General features: G+C 41.3%; 1 protein-coding gene across 1 annotated transcript; it reads left to right on the forward strand.

The window, feature by feature from the left end:
• The first annotated feature begins 2717 nt into the window (after window positions 1–2717).
• Window positions 2718–11873, forward strand: penkb (proenkephalin b). Its single transcript, XM_080194911.1, has 3 exons — window positions 2718–3039; window positions 3692–3832; window positions 10935–11873. The coding sequence occupies exons 2-3, from the start codon at window positions 3695–3697 to the stop codon at window positions 11589–11591; spliced, it is 795 nt and encodes a 264-aa protein (XP_080051037.1). The 5' UTR covers window positions 2718–3039; window positions 3692–3694; the 3' UTR covers window positions 11592–11873.
• Window positions 11874–18670: the final 6797 nt, after the last annotated feature.

Consider the following 18670-nt stretch of genomic DNA (forward strand, 5'->3'; position numbering starts at 1 on the left):
TGAGCTTCAGACCTCATATCCAAACTCGGATAAGTCTGAACTAAACTGAGGCGATAGCAACCAGTAGACTACCATGCTCAGCATATACCATCATTCATTGGTGTGTACTAGCTATGAAATCTCCCATTAAACTTTCTGAGATATCGGTGTGTTCCTTTTCTCCATCAGACAGACAGGAACTGAGACATACACCATGAGGAATTTAATTTTACCTTCCCACCTTCACTTCCTCAGCTAGACTTCAAATGAACATCTACCTAAAGATTGCAACAGAATTCTCCCCCCATCAATACTATCAAAAAGAAACTTTATCTACTGAGAGATTGCCATTGTTCAGATACACTGCTTCTTTTCTATCATTTTTGACCCACCAGAAAAGACCAAAATAAGGTAATTAAATGCAATACTCCACTGACAACAAAGAATTTATTTAGTAATCATAATACATTCCAATCCCAACCCCGCCCCCCCCCACCAATATTAGAATTATGTATAAAAATTGAAAAGAATTTAGAGTGCCTTGTAATCTCAAATTTAGATTGCCATTCTCAAAAGTTCAGAATTCCCTCCTTACAGTTCATGGTGTAATTTTAGTGCTTTCTTTGTGGCTCCATTCTTCTACTTCTGTTTCTATGCTTATTATTCAGTGTTTGAAATAAATGGGAAAAGGAGGCTCGCTAAACGCCAGGCTGTCCTCTCAAGAATGATAAATAGGTTAAGCCACCAGCGTTGTTAGGTATCAGAGCGGGTTGCAAAACTGCGTGGAACTGAAGATCTGTACAATCTTAGGCGAAAACAACCCTGGAAAATGGAATTGTTGCCGTGACATCTGCTCGCATTTTAGGCGTCCCTTTTCATTCATCTATTAAAATTCTAAAACTAGCACTGCACTCCTCGCAGGCCACGGAGAGCCACCCTCTTCGTGTTCACACCCGCCATCTCACAAATTAGCTGTCATCTCTTTAATTTGCGAGTGGAAATCACGTTGGACCCAGGTTCATAAAGCGGCTGGGAGCCAGGCTAGCAACAGGGATTGGCACGGCTCCACACTCAGAGAGGAGTTGAGGGGAACAAGGCGATTAATCCTTTGGATTGATATTTCATTAAACTCTCCAGGACTTTGGCGCCTTCCTTCTCCCCAGTAGACCAACTGTATGAGAATTTTGCAAAATCTTTGTCTGCACACCGCTCCAATAGATAATTGTTTTCCAGTATTGCTGGTTTACAATTAAATTGCTTGAGAAGTTTGAAAAACAGCAGTGTAAAATATCCGACTTGTGTGTATGCGTGTCATCCCCAAGTCAACGCTTAACTCGCTGCTGCCGGGTGCATCATTGAGTTTGCTGCTTCCCCCCGGAAAACCGCTGAGGGAAATATCTGATTAATCCCTCCACGTCCACTGACACGAACTATCATGAAGGCGATGAAACTTGTGCAACGAAAATGCCATTCGCTGCTACAAAGTGAGGGTTATTGTCTTTCATTGTAGAAAGTCGAAAACCGTGGCGTCCACAATCTCAGTATGCGTTTTATCTAACGTGTGTGTGTGTGTGTCTTTATACTTCAATAATGAATTAAAGTCTGGCAATATTCACAGTTCTAGCCCTAGGCTGGTCCGACGACAGGGACACGATTTTAACCATAAAAAAGCAGAATTTCAACGAAATAAGCCTCTGTTGGACTGAGGACACCTATTCAGCTCGCGTATTTGGGAGCTGGAGACGTTAGGGTTACCTGGTAATAAATGAGAATCCCCGAACCACGCTCAACCCCTCTAGGTTTTTAGGTATCAGAAAACGTACTCTTTTGTAAGTAACTTAAGCTTTTCCTCTGGACTCCTTTTGGCGAGCAATTATTACTGTCCCTGGTTGCTAGCACAGTCAACTCTGCACATGGCGCAGTTCAAAGTAAAGCCAAGATAAAAGCAAATTACTAAGGATGCTGGAATCTGAAAGCTCAGCAGGTCTGACAGTGTATGTGGAGGGAGAATAGAGCCAACCACCTCAAAATCGGGGCGGGCGATGCTCGCAGAACGGAATTCTCCATTGGCCTGGGGCGGGATTTTACGAGCCTCGCCTGAGCGAGGTCGTAAAATCCCGCTTCACGTTTCAAGTTTGGATGAGCCCTGACGAAGAACAACTGAGGCTGATCTGGTTTGGGGCTTTGGGATGGAGCCCAGCTCCCATTTGCCATTATCCCACAGATCAGCATGCCAAATGTGTGATATGTGGGGATGCAACCTATCCCCCAACAACCTGTTCCCGCTTTGGGAACTGTGATATTACCAAATATTATCTGGTCACTCAATAACAAAGTAACTCATTGGATTGCACGTGTTTATAACTGTATCATTTGCATTTTGCTATTTTCTACATGCAACTCAGAAACTCAAGATTGCATTCAATCGCACCTGGATCTGGCATTCATTACCGGTAAAGAAAACACTTCACCAGAGATATGTCTCACTTGTTGCCTCGCTGTGCTTTCCTAAGTTGGTCTTTGAATAGCGGCTGTGGGAGTTTGGTATTCGAATGTAAATGCTCCCTGCAGTCTCATCCTATATAGTTTCTAAAAAAAAATTACTGGGGGCAATCGATCATCCCTCATTTACAAATCTACACTTTTTTTTCCTGTTCAAACTACATCCTGAAGTGTTGTCCCGTAGGCGGCAATGTGTCATGCGCCGTGAAAGATAAAAGTCCGGGCGTTCTGCGTCATGGGACTTCCAGGCAACTGTTTTGCTTCTTGAGATCTTTACGTGGAGTTGCTTCCATCTCGGGCGTTGTAAATGTTAACAACCTGACAGTTTGGATAAGGATTGACAGTTACCCACAGTGACCCGCCTTTACTTAAAGGCGTGCGGCGAGACAGTTAAGCATCAGTAGGCTGCTTGCTATAACTGCGAGGCATTTGTCTATTTCCCAGGTCATCTCCGGAGATCGGCGCATTCCTCTATAAATACCCGCTCAAGTCTGCAAGAGGCAGAAAAGCTACTTCCAGCCGCAGACCAGTTTCATTTTCAGAAAGGCTACAACTGAGGTAAGGCTGGACTTTTTGAGGCGCAGCCGGATTCAGGTGTTCCTGGGACCTTGTGAACAGGAACATTAGGTAGATCTTTCACAATTCCGTGGAACTGCAGTTCCCTGTAGCTGTATCGGGGTTCATTTTTGAACTAAAATAACTTCACAAGATCCTTTGATCATTTAGCAATGGTCAATATGTTTAGGTTTGAAGTGAAAATATATTAATTCTTCTTCCGGATAGAGATGGTAATGTTAAACAATGACATGAAAACAACATTTACTAATATCTTTGCCTTGCACAGTACTTGACAGATTTGTCTTGTTGCTAGTGGCCGATCAATTAAAACTACACAGAGCCCGGGAATTTGTTTCGAGTCTAGTCTACTGTTTTCTTGCTGGTCCTGCCGATGAGCAGCACCTTTCTCCACATTAATCTTCCTTCAAGAAAGTGGTTCTTGTGCTTTTATAAAGTAACTGTGAAGCTATAGAGAAACAGAGAATCCCAAACTGGATGTCTTGTGTGATTGTAAGTGCTGATTGCAATGATGTAGAATGAAGGGAAGGTTTTGGAAATATTTGGACCATGTTAAATGTTTGGATGAAGACCTGCATTCCACCCTTTGAGTGTCTCGGCTAAGTTTACTTTGTATTCTCCCCTGTATTTGCAGCTCATGGCGTTACAGTGGAAGTGTCACTGCTTGGTGGCGTTCTTGTGTGCCGCTTTCCTGGGGGTCGGGGCGGACTGTGACCAAGACTGTGCTTACTGTGCTTACCATCTGGCTGGCCACCTGACAGAGTTTAACCCGCTGGTGAGTTTAAACACCCCTTCAATAATTAGACAAAACACCTCCTATACACATCCTCTGTATTGGCAGATTTAGGACTCCCACACTAATGCCGTTGTTAATGTTATCCACCAAAAGCTGCCTGTGGGAAGTCACTTGTATTTTTGGTCAGACTCTCCGCATTTTGGCTTGCTACAACATAATAGAAACACCGGGGTCTAAAGTAGTTGCGAGCTCTGAGGAAGTCAAATATTTGATAACTGGCTTTCACAGACTTGTTTCATCTGTTCTGAGCAGAGCTGTGTGTTCAGTCTGAACACTGAGGGTGTCTTTATGGCGGTTGTGTTGGCGATCAGAGGTGGCATTTCAGTAAAGTGAGCGCGAAGGATACTACGTTATAGGGATCCGTAAACTCTGGGGTGGAGAGTGAGAAAGATAGGGAGAGGAAACCACTGAAAGCTAAGACAGAGTCGGACAAGGCAACGTTGCATGGTTCTACAATCAGCGAAGCTTTCCCTCTCTACTGCAACGCCAAGGTTATCTTTTGCTGAGTATTTCTAAAACCAGGGACAAAGGGAAGTAAAGTCTCCAAACTGTAATTGAGGCAAAACGGGAGTCTTCCTAAAGTCCCACTAGCGCCAACTATCGCCGCCTGTGACTAACTGCACTAAATTATCCGCTAAATGCCGTGTAACAGTGTGGCTTTCTCCTATTAATGAGGGTTAGCTTTGTCTCGGAGACGTGAGAACTGAATAAAGACAGGCAGTGGGGACCTAACAATGAGCCCAACTGCATTGATTCAGGTAGAACCCCTCGACATCCTCCTGGACACTGAGAAATACATATAGGAAATTCTTGTACAAATCGGTGTTGCCCCACTCTGTCATTCCCGATTCAGACTGATTTCCATTGTTTACTCTCGGGACCTACTCACTTTGAGCGCGGTTTGGAGAAAAAGCAGCTTTCAGTCTGAAAATGTTTACCGTGCCAGTGATACAGCTTATTTTCAACACGGTCCCCGTGGGACAAAAAATAAATTGAAGAGTCAATTGAAAGCCCCCGAGAGTTTAAAATGCTGAGCCATTATGCGTTAGCTTCAATTTACTCCAAGGACTCGATGCTTGGCCGAATGCTCATTCCCAGGCTGTCCTCAGACACTTTTAGTGAAGATTTTCCCAGGCTGTCTTGGCAGGAATAGTAAGAAGTCTCACAACACCAGGTTAAAGTTGTGCTTAGCCCAGTCCAACATCGGCATTTCCACATCCTGGCAGGAATGCCCAGTGATAACCAACCAGGAGAACCAAGCATTGGTCCCACAGATACCTCTCAGTGAATGATTAACACATGCGATAGACGCGTAAATGAATTTCATTGGGCGTATTGCTTTTCTCTACAGAGGAAATTTATACATTCTTAATATAAGGACATTTGATCCTCTCGCCTGGAAATCAGAAAACCCTGGAAATACGCAGCAGATCATTCAGTGGGCGTAGAGAAAAGATACATAGAATATAGAACAGTACAGCACTGTACAGGCCCTTTGGCCCTCGATGTTGTGCCGAGCTATGCCTAAACCCAAGATCAAGCTATCCCACTCCCTATCATTCTGGTGTGCTCCATGTGCCTATCCAATAACCGCTTGAAAGTTCCTAAAGTGTCCGACTCCACTATCACAGCAGGCAGTCCATTCCACACCCCAATCACTGAGTAAAGAATCCACCCCGGAAATCCCTCCTTTTTTCCAACCGTGAACCTTAAACTTATGCCCCCTACTAGCAGCTACTTCCACCCGAGGGAAAAAAAGAGATCATTTAATATTTCCTGAAACACTTCTAAAAAAACCTTTCAACAAAACATTTTCTCTCTACAAATGTTGACTGGTCAACTAATTATTCCCAGTATATTCTCCCCCTTGTCAGATTTCCAGCATTTGTAGATTTTTTTAGATTTATGAAGCTTCCTGATTGATTTGACAACAATGCAATTGCAATTAAAAGGCTACATTATAAATAGGTATAAATTACTGACAAATAATGTTAATCACCAGTCAAGAGTGGACCCGGGACACGTTCACAACAAAGGTAACGCTGAAACCGAAATGTGTATAATAGATAGCAATTAATAGACAGAAAAAGGGACTCTGGTCCAAGTGGGGTCATATTTTAGAATCCGGCGTGGACTTTGACAGTTTCAATGTTAGACAGGGTTTCCAATTGGCAGAACTCAATTCACACCCTATTCACCACTGAAAACAAATATTGACAATCATTGCTGTGCATTCTTCCGCCCAGCACCAGAGGAGGAACAGACCATACACAAGATTGCAATAAGCAGAATCCTGCCCATGCTGGAATCTGAAACGACCTCAGCAGGTCCGTCAGCACCTGCAGCGAGAGAAAACAAAGTTAGCCAGGCTGTTTGGCTCTTTGTCAGAACGAGAGAGAGGGAAGAAATGTGAAAGATTGCAACAAGATGTAGCAACCTTAAGAATAAACAACATGGCCTGATGTGTATGTGTGTTGAGCGGCGGTTGGAGGGGGCGGGGGGAGGCTGCCTTGACACAATAAATGCATAGGGTGTGTTTTTAAACAGTTTAAGATGGAAAAGAAGGTCACAGTCTAAAATTGTTGAACTCAATGTCGAGTCCTGAGGGCTGCAACTGTGCCTAATGGGAAGGTGAGATTCCGCACTTTCAGCGTCTGCTAGACTTACACAGATTGTCTCTGTATTTGCTAGTGGGGGGCACACAAACTAGAGGTGTTGATATTTTATCATTTTAGTTCTTTAAAAAAAATCTAAATAAAGTTTTGGTTAAAAATGAGAAATTAATTGTCTGTTTGAGTGAATATAGTGGCGGATTGGAGTGAAGCTAAATCATTCTACCACATTCCGGTCTATCTGGAGTAACCTGCCAGCAGTGACAATAATGTGGATAGGTCGTAAAATATTGGAATTGTAGTCATCTTCCAGTAACCGGGCGTACTTGACAAGATAGTTGGAAGGCAGTCTGGCTGCATCTCTCAAAATCGAAATCATTTTCTGGAGTATCGACTCGAATAACTAGCATACAGATGATTGCAGTGCTGATATATCGTCCTTTGAATTTGCGACGCATGTCTCAGTGATGGGAATGTATCAGACACCGGGGTGATCGGTAGAATTCGACCATATAAAAGTGGTATATCTGTGTCACAACACTAAAGTAACATGGCAAGAATGGTGTGTGGAAATCGCGTCTTTCACATTTGTATTGTTTTGTTCGAAAACTTATATTCCCGACATATAAATTGACGTGGTGAGAAATAAAAGACCCACGGCCAATTTCTAGGGATGGGCAATACATACCAGCCTGGCCAACAATGCCAGCTGGGGAGGGCAAATCCCACCCTCCCCCGCCCCCCACCCCTTCTCCCCCGCCCAAAGAATGACAGCGATGTTCATGTGTAAATACAGTCTAAATCGACATTCTGGCTCCATATGGGATACTTTCTAAAATAGGAGTAACACAGCTTCATAAAAATAAAGTGCACAATGTGAAGTTAGCGCCGGCAAAATCTCGGTTCTGGAATTGCCTCGCGGAAAGAAGTCTCACCAAGTAAAAGGCTTAATGTTCATACGTTAATGTGGCTTAAACGGGTGAACGTTACTAAGTCATCAACAGTGTCCGAAAGTCCTTTAACGACTTGAAAAGATGATGGTAGTGGGTGGGGGGGGGGGGGCGGAATTACAATTAATCATGGGTTGAAACAAACATCTCTCTTACTGGCAAGCCAACCTGTTTGAGGTTTGCACTGCCGCAACTTCAGAGACAGATGAGTTTGTTTCAAGGAAAGGATTGAACTGCGCCGCTGTTAGGATGAGAGAGTGTATTGAAAGGCTTGGATTTGTACTGAACAGTGAAGGAAAGCCAATGAGTGTTCGTGCTGATGGTGCAGGTGCTACATCGGCCCATTGTCATTATTTATTAATTTCACAATTACTATTTTACAATTTCAGCTTTCTAGATAAACACCAGCCCACAGTTCAATATTGGGCCATTAGGCCGTTAATGTCTTTCGTTACTAATCAACTCCCTAACTTTAAATAAGTGGATCTGCGTATGAGTGGGAGAGAAAACTGTCAGAAATCGTGTTATAAAAGCATGTCCCATTTTCAGACTTTTTAGTTAAAGGGTAATTGTTTACTTGCTTTAGAAAAGGAACAACATTTAATGCAGGACTGAGGACCTATATTTCCAAACTATAATAAAGTTAAATATGTGCCAAGCAACAGTTATGTGATGTCTACAGTTGAAGCTGAGCTATGTCCTTCACCTCTGGACAATTAGATTCCAGAACTGCATATCCACTATCTTTCCCGCTGTTCTAAATGTGTGAATTTTTGGGCAAAGAAATTTGGCAGTAGGAATTTAAATGCTTTGCGGTATGTAATCACCAATGCCCCAGTATGCCTTATGTCCAGACACAAAAATAGAATAGCCCTGTTGAATCAGTGCAAGATGTGGAGATACCGGAGTTGGACTGGGATAAACACAGGAAAAGTCTCACAACACCAGGTTAAAGTCCAACAGGTTTATTTTGGTAGCAAAAGCCACTAGCTTTCAGAGTGCTGCTCCTTTGTCAGGCTGACGAAGGAGCAGCGCTCCGAAAGCTAGTGGCTTTTGCTATCAAATAAATCTGAAGAACCAGTGCAACACTTCATTCTCATTACGATCAGAGACCTGAGTCAGATTGTCACTAAGAGTCAACGTGTGTAATTTTCTTAGGAATCAGTTTAAAATGGTCAAATCTTATTTTATAGAGCACTTTTACAGTCAGCAAATTTTCATTTCACTAGTGCAGGCTGGACTCCAACGGAGGACATTTAACCAACTGCATAGCCACTTCCCACTTTCTCCCAATTTCTTTAAAAGCAAATCAAAAAATGTGGCATTTGTAAAAAAAATTAAAATAACAGATATCTAATGTAATCTAGGAAAATAATTAGATGGAAGGGTTCAGATAGCTCTGAATGAGAGCAAGTTATCTGAATCCCAAGACAGAGTGTTACTCAGTTATTCCTAGCTCATGATGTTATTCATTTTCTCTTATCATATCTGCCATAGTTAACATAAGCCATCTTATTCAGTTCAATTTATTTACTTCTTTTTCTTAGATGTCCAGTACCAAATTGGACATTGTTTAACTGTATTCTAACTAGCAGTGTTGTTACTGAGGAATGAATAACCATCACCCAACCAATGGAATTTTATCCAGCCATAATTTGCAGTTAGCTTTCTGGAATAAGAAAACCAACATGGTCTTAGAAGGAAATGTATTTAGTTAGATTAGCTAATCAAAAATCACTGGGTGGTGGCAACCATGTCCTAGTTATATTGTTGTCTTGTTGAATAACTTTATCTAGGGAAAATAATTTTTCAATTAGTCCTGAATATAAAAAAGAAATGATCAGAGTTACAACTACTTCTGCAGGTTATTCACAATCTGAAAATGTTCCAGTGAAACTCTGATGATGATTTTTCTGTTCCCAGATGACACTGGCAAGATTGCAATTACCACTCAACCTTAGCTGCCCTGAGAAGGTGGTTCTGGACCTGCTCCCTGTGGTGACCGTGCTCCTAGGCATTGCTGCTCTTGGAGTTTGTGAAGTTAGAATGTTAGCTGTCTGCTGAATTTTGATAATAAGTTAAATTATATCACAAAATGATGGAATAAAATTCCTTTTATATGCATTACTTCCAATTAAATTCCATTGCTCTTCACACCATTGCATATGGCATTTGAGTTGTGATAGATTTTCCAAAACTAAGGAATAGATTAGAAGGAAAATATTGAATGCTGAAAATCTGAAATAAAAACAGAAAGTGCTGGAAATACTCAACAGGTCTGGTAGTATCTTTGGTGAGAAACAGACCTAACATTTCAAGTCATATATGAACTGAAGGAGGGTCGAAATGTAATGGCTTTTATGCTATTGAAAGGGGGAAGCACTAAGGGTGAAAAGGATAAAATGTTTTCTTTTTTCTTTTATGGGATGTGAGTGTCTCTGGCAAGGCCAACATTTGTTGCTCGTTATTGTTACCCTTCCAGAACACAGTTGAGATTCAACCACATTGTTGTGGGTCTGGAGTCATATGAAGGCCAAATCAGCTAAGGGCAGCAGATTTCCATAAGCCTCATTAGGGCTATTACAACAATGAATGATAGTTTCATGGTCACCATCAATGAAACTGGCTTTATATTCCTGATCTTTATATTCCTGATTTAAATTCCATCAACTGCTGTGGTAAGAGTTGAGCCTACATTCCCAGGGCATTAGGTTGGGTCACTGGATTACCAGTCTCATGATATTACCATTAGCCACTATCACCAAAGATATAATGGAACAAAAGGCAAAGAGAGTGGCAATAGTTATAGTAAGGAAACAAAACATTTGTCAAGCGTGATATGAATATCAGAATAATGTACATCTCTGTCCAAAAGCAAAAACATGGAAAACAAGATTCAGATGGGTACACGGCAAAAAAAAAGTACAGAAACAAAATGTGGGGCAGATTTCATGTTTTCAAAATGGTGAACTCAGTGTTTAGTTTATAAGTCTATAAGTGCCTAAATGGAAGATGAGATGCTGTTCCTTAAATTCCACTTCCAATTAGACATTTTACATCCTTCTGAACTCAATATTGAGTTCAATCATTTCAGAGTATGAACTCTACATTCCATTTGATTCTGTTTTTGCCATGTGGCAGCCTGAAGCTTGTTATCATGATATTGCTTTTGGATGGAGCAGCTCTGCGTTCATGGTCATGATGGACAAATTCTTTGCCGTTTAATCTCTCCTGTCCTCTACCATCCCAGATCTTTCCTTTTGTTCTTCCTCTCCCTCCGCCCTTTTTTGTGGCACAAAACTCATCACATTTCTATACTCCGTTTCTGAAGAAATCATTTTTATTCGAAGCATGAACTCTGCTTCTCTCTCCACAGATGCTGCTAGGCCTACTGTTCTGTTCTAACTGAAATATAAGAACTTGTTGGGCTGTTGATGTCTCCTTCAGCTGTTTAACTGTTATGTTGCTTCTCAGTGTGAGTTACCTATCCTTTAATCCATAATTGTTATTTTCTTTCAGAGTTGTACATTAGAGTGTGAAGGTAAGCTGCCATCAGGAAAGGCATGGGGGATGTGTAAGGAGCTGGAGGAAGTCAACAAACCCCATGATGACAGTCAAACTGCTCCTGAGAGTGACAAAGAAAAGGAAGCACAACACTTGCTTTTGAGCAAAAGGTATGGTGGCTTCATGAAGCGTTATGGAGGCTTCATGAAAAAAGCAGAGAGCGGTGATGCATATATTTCTGAAGGCGACGATGAAAATAAAGGAAGAGAGATACTAAGTAAGAGATACGGAGGGTTTATGAAGAAGGACATTGAAAGCCCTTCCGTAGATTCTGCTGACATTCTGAGAGAGCTGCTAAACTTAAATGAGCTTAATGAACGGAAGCACTACTTGGACCACAGCGACTCTGACAACCATAGTGAGATCATGAAGCGATATGGAGGATTCATGAATGGATTCAAGAGAAGCCCTGAATTAGAAGATTTACCAGAGTTACAAAAGAGATATGGGGGCTTCATGAGAAGATTTGGTAAACCAGATTACCAAAAAAGATATGGTGGATTTATGAAACGTTGGAATGATGCTGTCATTCCTTCTGATGAAGATGGCGAAGTTTATTCCAAAGAAGTCCCCGAACTTGAAAAGAGATATGGTGGATTTATGAGAATTTAGACATACAATCAGAAAGACTGTCTCTGTTCTCGTATTTAAGTGTACTGTGTTGCTTAGAACGTACAGGTGTTTTTTACTATTTAGTTTAACAAGAACAGGCGACCTGCAACCTACATCTTACCTGCAGATCTATGTTGCCTTTAGTCGAGATGAGATTGTCAAAATTAATTGTATGCCTTCTTTGTGCACTTTCTTCTCGAACTATTAACTGTTGTCTCATTTTCATTAAGTGTAAACAATGAATGATTTCAACTGCCTAGTTGTAAATATTCAAATAAATTTAACCGCAAAATGATATTTAAACTCTTTTGTGTTTTTTTATATTTATTCTTTCATTCAAACTAGCAGGTATGAGCTAGATATCATGACCTCCCCCGCCACCCCCCAGATATACATATATCCCCGGGCACATTCTTGCAGAGCGAGAGGATGTGCAAAATAACAGGGGTGCCCAGTCCACCAGATCCTGCCCACCCCAGAACTGATCCCAATAATATGTTAGTTAGGTGGCAAACTGCCCGCCATATTTAAATGAATAATTAAAAAGTCAATTGAGTTTGTATCAAGTAAATTGACTGGGATATTACACTGCCTATGCCATAATACAATTGACATGAGCAGGTAGGTGCGAGTGGGCAATGCGGTCAGGTTGAATAAAGGCGGGAAGGAAGTTATCTAAATAAATTTCTGGCTGTGGTAAATCAGTTCCCATGTGCAAATGTTCCCTAAAACAACCCAGTAAAAATAATAGTCATCAACGAATGCAAATGTCAGAGTGGCCTTATACTTCTTTTGCAACTGGTTCACCCCAAGCAGTAGCAGCAGGCATTGGTGATATAGGCAACAGCACAGAGAGAATGGATGCTTTGTTCAATATTAGGGATTTACACTGAATTCAAGATGGATATTGGCATCTCAGCTCATAGAAACATAGAAAATAAGAGCAAGAGTGGGCCATTTGGCCCTTTGAGCCCTTCATTATGATTTGATTTATTATTGTCACATATGTTAACATACAGTGAAAAGTATTGTTTCTTGCATTCTATACAGACAAAGCACACCATTCAGACAGAAGGAAACAAGAGAATGCAGGATGTAGTGTTACAGCCATGGCTAGGGTGTAGAGAAAACTCAACTTAATGCAAGGTAAATCCATTCAAAAGCCTGACAGCAGCAGGAAAGAAGTTGTTCTTGAGTCAGTTGGTATGTGACCTCAGACTTTTGTATCTTTTTCCCGAAGGAAGAAGATGGAAGAGAGAATGTCCAAGGTGTTTGGGGTCCTTAATTATGCTGCCTGTTTTGCCAAGGCAGCGGGAAGTGTAGAGAGTCAATGGATGGGAGTCTGGTTTGCTTGATGGTTAGGGCTTCATTCACAACCTTTTGTAGTTCCTTGTGATCTTGGGCACAGCAGGAACCACACCAAAGCTGTGATACAACCAGAAAGAATGTTTTCTATGGTGCCTCTGTAAAAATTGATGAGAGTTGTAGTTGACATGCCAAATTTCCTTAGTCTTCCGAGAAAGTAGAGGCATTGGTGGATTTTCTTAACTATCGTGTCAGCACGGGGGGACCAAGACAACTTGAAGCTCTTGACCCTTTCCACTTCATCCCCGTTGATGTAGACAGGGGCATGTTCTTGTCTACGCTTCCTGAAGTCAATGACAATCTCCTTTGTTTTGTTGACATTGAGGGAAGGATTATTGTTGCTGCACCAGTTCGCCAGATTCTCTATCTCATTCCTGTACTAGTGGGGTAGCTTGATTTTGTGTTCGGACATAGCTTGGCACAATAGCGAGGGCCCAAGGGCCTGTACTGTGCTATGTTCTATGTTCTAATATATTGCCACAACTTAAATGATTAACTTTTATACTGAGATATAGTTTCTCTTTTACAAAGTTTCTTAAAGGACACAAAAATTTCACCCAAAATGTTTGAAATGACACCAAATATGCTGTCAAAATCAATGCAAATTCTATGAGGAAATTTGTCCCTAGACATCCCTGAGGGACAGCAGCAAGGGAATTGGTGGATGGTGTGGGTAGCGGGTTGTGGACCAGGTGGTGCTAGAATGTATGTTTTACATACTGTACCACTTCCAGAATTCCCACTACACTAACTTCAGCCACTCAGAGGAAGTTCTGCAGGTTTTCATCTACAGTTGCCAAACCAAAAAGCAAATCAAGTAACTTGCCAAAACATCCATATTTTTGATTCTTAACTACCTTTCCTGCTATTACATTTCCATGACTCCAACAATTAAAGAACCATAATATTCCATATAATATTCAATGATCTGTCTCTGCTCTTGTCCCTAGGTCCAACTAAGATAGCAATTGATTCTGATTTTAAAAGTGTTAACCAGCACTGGATTAATTGCTCTGGCTGAGACTTCACTCCACGTAGCATCTGCTCTCTGAGAAAGCAAATTCCTTTCAATCTCAAGTCTTATTTGAAGCTTATTAATCTTGTATTTTTGACTGTCAGTTTTAAGCTTGCAGTTGAAGTTAAATGATTTACTTGCACCAAACAATCCATTCCGCCCTGGAATTTAAAACTTTCATCCATTCCCTCTTTTTCCATCTGGAAAGGTTTGATATCATATACTTAACCAACAGGGAAAACTGAGCATATGAGATAAATATGTACATGTGCAAAAATGCCAAAGACAATTTCATCTTGGCACCAGGAGAGGCAGTGAAAAGGTTTTATTCTCTCCTCTCATAAGAATTTCAAGGTCTCAGACTCAGTTATTTTTGCCACTTTTCTAATCCCTCTCCTTGCCATATTACAAATATCATAAAACTGCACACAATATTCTATATGTGGCCTGAAGTAATGAATTTATTTCCAATTCATACCCCATCCTCATTTGTGCTACATTGATTACTTCAGAGTTATCTCTTCATCTGATCTAAAACAAAACAAATGTATTAAATGCTTGTTAAAAAAACTGTTGAGTTAGAGTAGCAAGAAATCCATCATGGAAAACAATGGCAATTCCATAAAATAAATATTTATATCACCACCCCAAACTGTATGAGTCTGCATCTAATCTGGAGACTGATGGGGTAGGGGAATGGACAATTTGACACATAGGTCAGCAATATTTGCTATGCTTAATTTTGCAACAATTGATATCAGGAGGTGTATAATCGGGAGCTCAGTGCTTTGAGTGTATTACCCTCTGCACTGGATTTTCAGATTACTACTTTCAGCAGCTTCTACGTTAAGGGCATAGTCTCAGAATTTCAACACAAAAATGAATAACAATATTACAAATACATTATGTTTTTGAGAAGTGAAAAGTGGTTACATCAAAGTAACTCCGATTGACAGAAACACATATTTGTTAGCAACCTATAATTGGATGTGTATTTTTGAATATTTTCAACCAACCTATCAGAAACAACAGCAAAACAATGTTCATGTGGAATAAAGGTCTGTTTTTCATTTTGTGGACTACTATCAGAAGTATATGCCAGTCTCAGTCGACTTTAAACATTGAGGGCAATGGTAACACCCTAACATCCGTATTGTTGAGTTCAGCTAATTCAGCACAGGCCAGAATTGAACCTGAATTTGTCTGACCTGTGTGGTCCAATGCCGCAAAAAGCAGTAGTGAGCCATACAAGGCAGTGATCCACCATGGCAAGCTTGATGCTAATGTATTATCAATATTATAAACCAACAGGTTTATTTGGAAAGCACAAGCTTTCTGAATGCTATCCCTTCATCAGGTGAGTGGAGGGTTGGATTTACAAACAGAGCATACATAAACACAGACTCAATTTATAAGATCACATTTGGAATTTGAGTCTTGACAGGTAATCAAGTCTTTACAGGTGCAGGCAATGCTAGTGGAGAGAGGGCCAAGCTCAGCTTAAAGAGATGTGAATTGTCTCAAGCCAGGACAGTTAGTGAGATTTTGCAAGCCCAGGCAAGTCGTGGGGGTTACAGATAATGTGACATGAACACAAGATCCCAATTGAGGCCGTCCTCATGTGTGCGGAACTTGGCTATCATTTCTGCTTAGCGACTCTGCGTTGTCGTGTGTCATGAAGGCCGCCTTGGAGAATGCTTACCCGACGATCAGAGGCTGAATACCCTTGACTGCTGAAGTGTTCCCCAATAGGAAGGGAACACTCTTGGCTGGTGATTGTCAAGTGGTGTCCATTCACCTGTTGTCGATTCATCTGTTGTCGTACTGTCAGCATGGTCTCCCCAGTGTACCATGCCTCGGGACATCTTTTCCTGCAGAGTATCAGGTAGACAACGCTGGCCAAGTTGCAAGAGTATGTACAGTGTACCTGGTGGACGGTGAAATGATGGCATCTGTGCTGATGATCCGGCATGTGTTGTGGAGGTTGCTGTGACAGGGCTGTGTGGTATTGTGGCTACTGTTCTCCTGAAGGCTGGGTAGTTTGCTGCAAACAATTGTCTGTTTGAGGTTGCGCAGTTGTTTGAAGGCAAGTAGCGGGGGTGTGGGGATGGCCTTGGCAAGATGTTCATCTTCATCGATGACATATTGAAGATCTGGAGAAGATGTCATAGCTTCTCTGCTCTGGGGAAGTACTGAAGATGAAGGGCACTCTGTCCACCATGTCCCGTGTTTGTCTTCTGAGGAGGTCAGTGCAATTTTTCACTATGGCACATTGGAACTGTTGTTTGATGATTCAAGTGCCATATCCCGTTCTTACGAGGGCGCCTTTCAGCATCTGTAGGTGTCTATTGCAATCCTCCTCATCTGAGCAGATCCTGTGTATACACCCATGACGTCGACATTGCTGTGACTGCTCAGTACTCAATGCCGACAACTGCCAATCTCCAGACACAATTCTACAATTCATCTGCTTCATCCTGGACCACAATGTCTTCACCTTCAACAGCCAGGTCTTCATCCAGACACACAGAACAGCCATGGGAACCAAAATCACGTCTCAATATGCAAAAACATGTGCATGTACAAGTTCAAACAAGACCTCTTCACCACACAAGACCTTTAGCCAATGCTATACACTAGATATCATCGAGGACATTTTCTTCCTTTTGACTCACGGCGAGCAATTACTGAAAAAGCTACATGATGACATCAACAAGTTCCACCCGATTATTAGACTCATCATGGACTACTCTGCAGAATCAGTTGCATTCTTGGACACGTGCATCTCCATCAAGGATGGTCACCTTAGCACTTCACTGTACTGCAAGCCCATGGATAACCTCACAATGTTCCACTTCGCCAGCTTCTACCCTAAACATGTTAAAAAAGCCACATCTATGGGCAAGCCCTCTGTATACACAGGATCTGCTCAAATGAGGAGGATCACAACAGAAACCTCCAGATGCTGAAAGACGCCCTCATAAGAACAAGATATGGTGCTCAGCTGATCAATCAACAGTTCTGATGAGCCACAATGAAAAACTGCACTGACCTCCTCAGAAGACAAACATGGGACACGGTGGACAGAGTCGTCCAGTATTTCCCTGGAGTGGAGAAGCTACGGCATCTTCTCCGGAACCTTCAACATGTTATCGATGAAGATGAACATCTCGCCAAGGCTGTCCCCACACCCCCGTCATGCACATGAGAGCACCATCTACCAGGTACACAGTACATACTCATGTGACTCAGCCAATGTTATCTACCTGATACGCTGCAGTTAAAGCTGTCCCGAGGCATTGTACATCAGGGAGACCACACAGACGCCACGACAATGGATGAATGGACACCACTCATCAATCACCAGGTAGGAGTGTTCCCTTCTTGTTGGGGAACACTTCAGCAGTCAAGGGCATTCAGCCTCTAATCTTCGGGTAAGCATTCTCCAAAGTGCCTTCAAGACACACAATGCAGAATTGCCAAGCAGAAACTGATAGCCAAGTTCCGCACATGAGAACGGCCTCAACCGGGATCTTGGATTCAAGTCACATTTCCTATAACCCCCACGACTTGCCTGAGCTTGCAAAATCTCACTAACTGTTCTGGCTTGAGACAATTCACACCTCATTAACCTGTACTTAACCCTCTCTCCACTTGCAGTATCTGCACCTGTAAAGACTTGATCACCTGTTAAGACTCACATTCCAACCATTATCTTGCCATTGAGTTTGTATCTTTATATGTCCTGTGTGTGAACCCAATTCTCCACTCACTTGATAAAGTGGCTCTGCTCCAAAAGTTCATCCTACCAAATAAACCTGTTGGACTTTAACCTGGTGTTGTGAGACTTTTTACTGTGCCCACCCCATCGCCACATAAATATTATAAAATCATACAAAATTATCTTTTGAAGTCAGTCTAGCTATGCTGAATTTCTACCAAAAAGATCTCAAATAATTTAAATTTGACAAGTTAAAACACATAAGGGTTAAATTTATAATGGATTATTTAGCTTCTTATATCTTTATATGTAAAATCATCCCAGAGTAATTACAATCAAACATAATAACTAAGCAATGGCTTTATGGGAGTGAAAGCATGGTTCCCTTAAAATAAATACTTATTCAAAAATGTAATTGCCTTTGCAACTGCTCAACCACCATTTTCTACTGACCATATTGTAATTGTTCCACTAAGCTTGGGATGGCAGCAAGGTACTGCAACAAAAGACCTGTTTCATCAACAGTACTGTGATACTAATTCAAAAAGTTCTGTGTAGATAGTAAAGTGCAGAATAAGATGAGGATATCCTTCCTTTTGTACGCTGGCTTTTATTGGATTTTAAAATTATTTGTGCAACATTGCATAACTTCTAATATGGAACACAATATTATTAAGAAAGGGGAATAATTTATCTGCCTGTTTATCATAAATATTGTGAATTTAAACACCAAAATCTTAACATTATTTAAGTTCTTTTATTCTTGGTAAATTCAGTGTAACTGAACTGATCTCAAAAGCTTTTCTTATGTATATTTGGTACCCAGAACTTATTGGATACTTACATCAAAGTTCTCCATAGTTCAGTTAATTAGCATGAAATTGATTTTAGCCACCTTATGATACATTTTGTTGCAAATGTTGTTAGATGAAATGAACCTGAATTGAACCACCTCGCTTATGCTCAGTTTGCAATAAC

The sequence above is a fragment of the Carcharhinus amblyrhynchos genome, chromosome 8, assembly GCF_965287045.1.
Source record: "Carcharhinus amblyrhynchos chromosome 8, sCarAmb.v2.hapA, whole genome shotgun sequence".
Classification (NCBI taxonomy): Eukaryota; Metazoa; Chordata; class Chondrichthyes; order Carcharhiniformes; family Carcharhinidae; genus Carcharhinus; species Carcharhinus amblyrhynchos.

Bases quoted from the DNA above. Each gene is read 5' to 3' on its own strand.
- penkb (XM_080194911.1), top strand. From the start codon at position 3,695: ATGGCGTTACAGTGGAAGTGTCACTGCTTGGTGGCGTTCTTGTGTGCC. The intron at 3,833-10,934 runs GTGAGTTTAAAC...ATTTTCTTTCAG, and splicing joins TGACAGAGTTTAACCCGCTG to AGTTGTACATTAGAGTGTGA.